Raw genomic sequence first — 7,505 nt, forward strand, 5'->3', positions numbered from 1 at the left:
AATACCAAAATAGAACTAGTACTCTCTTTGGATAATAGGTGTTATTTTTTATCTGTACCGTATTTTATAAGTTTTCAACAATAAATGTGCTACTTTTATGACAGGTGAAAACTCTCATCCTCATCTCTACCATAATTAAAACTAGGAACTGTCATTTTTTTGCTTCAACTGGTAATGAATCCACCCCAAATTTACAGGGTAAAGGAATAAAGAATCAGAATTACACAGACATTTCTCTTCATTGGCTTTATTACCATATAACACAAGCTCACAGCCTCTAATGTTACAAACCTTATACACAAATGGCCAAACAAGAAATTTTCCTTTCCAAAAGCTAATTTATTCCGGTTTCCCCTCTTTATTTTTATTTTTATTTTTGAGACAGAGTTTTGCTCTTCTCACCCAGGCTGGAGTGCAATAGTGTCATCTCTGGTCACAGCAACCTTCACCTCCTGGATTCAAGCAATTCTCCAGCCTCAGCCTCCTAAGTAGCTGGGATTACAGGCGCCCGCCACCATGCCCGGCTAAATTTTGTATTTTTCGTGGAGATGGGGTTTCACCATGTTGGCCAGGTTGGTCTCAAACTCCCGACCTCGGGTGATCCACCCACCCCGGCCTCCCAAAGCGCTGGGATTAGAGGTGTGAGCCACCGCGCTTGGCCTGGTTTCCCCTTTTAATAATACAGTGGGATTAGATAGATTCTCCATGACATCCTGAGCCTTTAATGTAGAAAGGCTGTCACGAAAGTGAAATCACCACATAAGAACAGTGCAAAGAACCAATTAATTCTCACCATCCTCTCCCTGAAGGAAGAATGCCTGCCTGGCAATGGTGAAATGAGGCATTTAAAACATATTTTTTTGGCCGGGCATGGTGGCTCATGTCTGTAATCCCAGCACTTTGGGAGGCCAAGGTGGGTGGATCACAAGGTCAGGAGTTTGAGAATAGCCTGACCCACATGGTGAATCTCCATCTCTACTAAAAATACAAAAATTAGCTGAGCATGGTGGTGGGTGCCTGTAATCCCAGCTACTCAGGAGGCTGAGGCAGAACTGCTTGAACCCGGGAGGCAGAGGTTGCAGTGAGTCAAGATCGTGTCACTGCACTCCAGCCTGGGAAACAGAGCGAGACTCTGTCTCAAAAACAAAATAAAACAAAAACCAAAAAAAAAGCAAACATTTTTTCAAGCAAGTAAGGACAGGCCCCAAATGTGGACAGATCCTCTTAGTCACATGAGCCTCTTGGGGTCTATTTTCTCTAGGTGAACCAGAGGTTTTAGCTGCTCTGCAAAGTTCTTCATGTCATCAGAGACCACATCCTGCCCAGCAGGTGCTACCACACTTAATTCCACGAGATAGGAGAGTGACAAGGCCTCAGTGCTGTCTGTGTTCCCTGGCACCAGGATGCGGAAAATCTTGTACACCATAATCTTCATGATGCCCTTACGGAACAAATGTCCCTTAGCAACAAACTCATGGTCCATGCGGAAGCCCATTTCCATCAAGAAGTCGGTGAGGTTCTCAGATGTGGCAATGTCCACGCAGTTTCGCACCAGGGCGTGGCGATTCTTGTCTCCCATTTCTGGCTGTCCCAGGTAGCGCAGATGCCAGGGTGCTCCTGCCCTGTCCATAGAGCGTCGGGCCCTAAGAACAAATGGGCTGGCTTGCTGGCCCTTAAGGAGGAATACCATCTCATGGTCAAGGAAAGTCTCAGGTTCCATGTTGTCACACAAACCACGAAGGCGGTGGATGAGGCTTTCCAAACTGTGATCTAAAACACTTCCTGAAAACGGAACAAGCACCACTGAGTCCTATCTTTCATTTTAGGTCATGGAGTTAGCATACAATTGAAAAAACTTAATGAAAAACCAAAACAGTTTAGTGAAGCATTTCATAAAACATAGGGCCAAACATGAGATTTTAGAGAAGTTGCACTACCAAGGTATTGTATAACGTTGTGAGAAAGTTATTTCCCTTTTCAATTTTTTGGAATTTTCTTATTTAACACTACAATGTCTTTAGGCCTCCTCTAATGCTAATCTCCAGCAGGCCTTGGGCTTAGAGCCTTTAATCAGCAACAGGGTCTATCTAGAATGTAATAATACTGTTTTAATTATGTATTTATTTATTTTGGTAGAGATGGGGTCTTACTATGTTGCCCAGGTTGGTCTTGAACTCCTGGCCTTGGTCTCCCAAAGTGTTGGGATTACAGGCACAAGCCACCATGCCCAGCCAATAACACTATTTTGTTGTCATATAGTTTAACAATTGCCTTCTATTTCCAACAAATCAAACTTTTCCATTTATAGAAATATAAAGTTTCACCCCCTTTTTCTGAGACGGAGTCTAGCTGTGTCTCCAGGCTGGAGTGCAGTGGTGCGATCTCAGCTCACTGCAACCTCCGCCTCCTGGGTTCAAGCGATTCTCCTGCCTCAGCCTCCTGAGTAGCTGGACTACAGGCGTGCGCCACCATGCCCAGCTAATTTTTGGATTTTTAGTAGAGATAGGGTTTCACCACATTGGCCAGGATGGTCTTGATCTCTTGACCTCATGATCCGCCCTTCTCAGCCTCCCAAAGTGCTGAGATGACAGGCGTGGAGCCACCGCACCCAGCTAAAGTTTCCTTTTTATCAGGAAAAGTTTTCCTCTTCTATGTGTAAGTAGAAGAGAGTGAATTGCTTCATAGAATCTTCATCCTCTTGGCAACATCTGACACAGTTCTTATAGTAGCTTATACCCACTATGAAATCTATTCTTCCCTTGGCCTCTGAGACACAACTTTCTTGGTCCTTCACTTAACTTGCTGAGCAGCCCGTTTAAGTCTTCTTTGCTTGGTCTCTCTCATCTTCCCTAAACACTGGAGGACTAGGACTCAATGCTGGTCCTCTTCTGTATCAATACTCTTTTCCTGCCTAGGTGACTTTATTTGGTCCCATGGCTTTAAATATCATTTAGGCCCTGAGGACTCCCACATTTTTATCTCTGGACCACAGAAGAAAACATCCAACTGACTACTCAATTTCCTCACTTGGATGCCTAACAGACATCTTTATCTTAACACGTTCAATATCAAACTGTTGATTTTTTCCTCCAAAATCTTATTCATCCTGCAGTCTTCACCATCACAGTAAATGGCAACTCTCTGCTTCTAGTTGGTTACCCGGGCCAAAACCCGGAAAATCATCTTTCACTTCTTTCTTTCTCCCACACCCTCCATTTAATCCGTATTTTTGAAACAAATGCAGAATGCAATCACTTCTTGCTCCTCGGGTCACTTCAACCTATAGTCCCTTCAAATGAAGTCACCCTCATTTCTTGCCTGGTCTTTGCAAATAGCCTGTTTCTACCTTTGCCTTCTTCCTCTCTTCTCCACACAAAAGCCAAATGATCTATTATATTATTGGGCAGATAATAACACTCCTCTACTCAGAACACTCCAGTGGCTTCCTGTGTCACTCAGAATAAAAGCCAATGTCTAGCACTCCTCTACTCAGAACACTCCAGTGGCTTCCTGTGTCACTCAGAATAAAAGCCAACGTCTTTACCATTGTTGACAAAGCCCTACATATTATGGTCTCTGCTACCTGCCAAACAACATCTCCTTCTATTCTTCCCCTTGATCATTATCTTCAGGAGTGACCTTCCTGCCAGACCCCTTCCCCTATTCTCTATGCTTAGGATGTTCTTCCCATCTGCATGTCTACTCTATCACTTTTGTCAGGTCTGCTCAAGTGACTTTATCATCAGGGCCTTTTCTGATCACCCTAATAAAATAGTATGTGTCCTACCAATCTCTAGCCACTTTCCTGCTTTATTTTTATGGCATAGATTTGTTGTTGTTGTTGTTGTTGTTTAGATAGGGTCTCGCTCTGTCTCCAGGCTATAGAGCAGTGGCGAGATTATAACTCTTTGTAGCCCCCATCTTGGGGGTTCAAGTGATCCTCCCACCTCAGCCTCCCAAATAGTTCGGACTACAGGTACATACCACCATGCCCAGCTAATTTTTCTTTATTTTCAGTAGAGGTGAGTTCTTGCTATGTTGTCCAGACTGATCCTGAATTCCTGAACTCAAGCAATACTGCAGCCTTAGCCTCCCAAACGACTGGAATTACAGTCATAAGCCTGTAATAGCTGGCTTGACATACATTATTTTTTAGTCATCTTTCTCTCTCCATGGCTATGGCTCAAATGTTTGGAACATATTCAGATACTTGTTGACAAAATCTGGCCTGGCGCAGTGGCTCACGCCTGTAATCCCAGCACTTTGGGAGACCAAGGCAGGTGGATCACCTGAGGTCAGGAGTTCAAGACCAGCCTGGCCAACGTGGAGAAACCCCATCTCTACTAAAAATACAAACATTAGCTAGCCATGGTGGTGCACGCCTGTAACCCCGCTACTTAGGAGGCTGAGGCAGGAGAATTGCTTGAACCTGGGAGGTGGAGGCTGCAGTAAGCTGAGATTGCACCACTGTGCTCCATCCTGGGCAACAGAGTGAGAATCCATCTTAAAAAAAAAAAAAAAAAATCAGAGAAACAGGACCTAGAAAGATAGCTGCTGAGGGTTTGGCATAGAGGGGAGTGGGAATTAGTGTTTAAGGGGTAAAGAGTTGCAGTTTTATAGGATGATAAACAAGCATTTTAGGCTGGGCGTGGCGGCTCATCCCTGTAATCCTAGCACTTTGGGAGGCCAAGGCAAGTGTATCACTTGAAGGCAAGAGTTCAAGATCAGTTTGGCCAACATAATGAAACTGCAACTCTCTACTAAAAATACAAAAACTAGCCGGGCATGGTGATGCACGCCTGCAATCCCAGCTATTCGGGGGGCTGAAATACAAGAATCCACTGAACCGGGAAGTGGAGGTTGCATGAGCTGTTATCATGCCACTGCATTGCAGCCTGGGTGACCGATCGAGACTCTGTCTCAAAGAAAAAAACAGTTGTACTAAGTATTTTTTCAAGCTACTCACAATAAACCAAAGTTCTAAAGATCTGTTGTTCAGCAATGTTAATATACTTAACAATACTGAACAGTACACTTAAATATGTTAAGGTTTTTTTTTTTTTTTGAGACAGAGTCTCGCTCTGTCGCCCAGGCTGGAGTGCAGTGTGGCGATCTCGGCTCACTGCAATCTCCGCCTCCCAGGCTCGCACCATTGTCCTGCCTCAGCCTCCCAAGTAGCTGGGACTACAGGCACCCGCCACCACGCCGGACTAATTTCTTTCTGTATTTTTAGTAGAGACGGGGTTTCACCGTGTTAGCCAGGATGGTCTCAATCTCCTGACCTCGTGATCCACCCGCCTCGGCTTCCCAAAGTGCTCGGATTACACGCGTGAGTCACTGCACCCGGCCAAGATGGCAGATTTAATATGTTTAGTGCATGTAAAACTGTAATTTAAAGTAACAGTTAAAAACATAGTTGGGTGCCAGAAACTGTGCAGGCTGCTTTTGTGTTGTCTCTCATCTTAAGGGAAGCTGAACAGAGAAGAGGAAAACAGGTAATCCAATTTCCCTGGTTCACTTACCCTGCAATAGGTACTCCATCATGTTAATGGTGCCCCCAGTGACAGGCATCATGGTGACTGGAGGTGCCTCCATGGTGTCTAAGTTGAAGACAACACAACTGGACTCAGAGCCCCCAGTCAGGTAAGGCACGGGATATACCTGGAAAAGAGTTCACTTGTTTATACATCAGAGTAGTCGAGAGAGACCAAATCTGTTGTGGCACTGGCCTTCAAATCAAAAGATTCATTCATTTAAAAACATTTCAGTGTCTTACATGGCCAGTTCCAGGAACTGATGATACAGAAATATAAAAAGGAGATCTGGTCATGGAGTTACAGCATTGCCTTCTAGTCTCAAGTTCTGAAACCTCCAAGTTACCTGTGCAATCTTGAGAAAGTCCTGTCTATAACCCCTCACCCTGGGACTCAATATCTTCCTCATAAAATGAGACCAGCAATTTTTTTTTTTTTTTTTTTTGAGACAGAGTTTCACTCTTGTCGCTCAGGCTGGAGTGCAATGGTGCAATCTCTGTTCACTGCAGCCTCCGCCTCCCAGGTTCAAGCGATTCTCCTGCCTCAGCTTCCCGAGTAGCTGGGATTACAGGCACCCACAACCATACCCGGCTAATTTTTTTTTATATTTTTAGTAGAGACAGAGTTTTGTCATGTTGGCCAGGTTGGCCTTGAACTCCTGGCCTCAGATGATCCTCAGGTGAGTCGGCCTCCCAAAGTGCTGGCATTATAGGCGTGAGCCACCACGCCCGGCCAAAGGCCAATGATTTTTAACTCCCAAGGTTATGTGGCTCAAACGAGATAATAAAGAGGCAACAAAATTCAGAAGAACTGAAAAGTGTCTTAAGGGACCTTCATTTTTATAGATGAGGACATTGAGACTCAGAGAGGGACAGGATACACACAGCAACTTGGTAGCAGAGTTGGGACCAAACTAGAATCTAGGCATTCCATCGCTCTGAAAATGCCTTTCCCCCATACCCTTTTCTTTTTTGGTGACAGGATCTCGCTCTGTAGCCCAGGATGGAGTGCAGTGGGGGAGTTCCTAGTTCACTATAACCTCAAACTCCTGGGCTCAAGCAATCCTCCCACCTCAGCCTCCCGAGTAGCTGGGACTACAGGAGGGAGAGTCACTGCGGCTAGCCTAAAAATGCCTTTTAAAGAGAGCCAAGGCCAGGCGCGGTTTCTCACACCTGTAATCCCAGCACTTTGGGAGGCCGAGGCCGGCGGATCAACCGGAGGTTGGGAGTTCGAGACCAGCCTGACCAACATTAAGAAACTCCGTCTCTACTAAAAATACAAAAAATTAGCTAGGCCTGGTGGCGAGCGCCTGCAATCCCAGCTACTCGGGAGGCTGACGCAGCAGAATCGCTTGAACCCGGAAGGCGAGGTTGTGGTGAGCTGAGATCGCGCCGTTGCACTCCAGCCTGTGCAACAAGAGCGAAACTCCGTCTCAAAAAAAAAAGAGAGAGCCAAGAGGAAGTTATTTTAAAATGATGGTATATGGGTCCTTCTAAGCCAGCATCCACAACACGTGTCCACTTAAACACTAGAAGCACACCTCCTTGAGGCTCTAGTGTCTTCTCGAGAAGTCGGGAATTATATGCACCCGCGCACCTAGGAGCCTTTGAGCGACGATTAGATCCCAGTCCTCCGGTTACCGGAGCCCGGGAAGCCCCCAGACCGGTGCAACCAGCCAACTTCCTGCTCTTCTCACTTCCGGTCGGAAGCCGAAGTCTCACAAACCTCGAAACTGCCGTTCCCAAACGTATGGGTGCCGAGAAGGCCGAAGAGCGTCATTGCGGACAGACAATCAGAAGCGCATGCGCAAAATGCTGGGCTGCTGTAAGAAAGATGGCGGCCTCCTTTGGAGCTTTCCTCCGGGGTCTACCTGGCGCCTTGACGTCACAGGCCATCCTCTAGGAAAATATTTTTAGGTTTGACAACCTGGAGATGTATTTGTGCAGAAAGTCTCTTGGAACTGATAGGACT

General features: G+C 45.8%; 1 protein-coding gene across 3 annotated transcripts; it reads right to left on the bottom strand.

Moving 5' to 3' along the window:
- Positions 1-211: 211 nt before the first annotated feature.
- LOC105494562 (mediator complex subunit 18) lies at positions 212-7,274 on the bottom strand. Of its 3 annotated transcripts, none has more exons than XM_011763089.3 (3): positions 7,131-7,274; positions 5,523-5,661; positions 212-1,782 (listed from the first exon to the last, which is right to left on the bottom strand). In XM_011763089.3, exons 2-3 carry the CDS (start codon positions 5,593-5,595, stop codon positions 1,229-1,231), a joined length of 627 nt encoding a protein of 208 aa, XP_011761391.1. In that variant the 5' UTR covers positions 5,596-5,661; positions 7,131-7,274; the 3' UTR covers positions 212-1,228. The 3 variants fall into 3 exon arrangements, with proteins under 3 accessions (XP_011761391.1, XP_011761390.1, XP_011761388.3); XM_011763088.2 differs by having other exon boundaries at positions 7,075-7,248; XM_011763086.3 differs by lacking the exon at positions 7,131-7,274 and adding an exon at positions 5,881-5,934.
- Positions 7,275-7,505: the final 231 nt, after the last annotated feature.

Source organism: Macaca nemestrina, chromosome 1, assembly GCF_043159975.1.
Source record: "Macaca nemestrina isolate mMacNem1 chromosome 1, mMacNem.hap1, whole genome shotgun sequence".
Taxonomy (NCBI): Eukaryota; Metazoa; Chordata; class Mammalia; order Primates; family Cercopithecidae; genus Macaca; species Macaca nemestrina.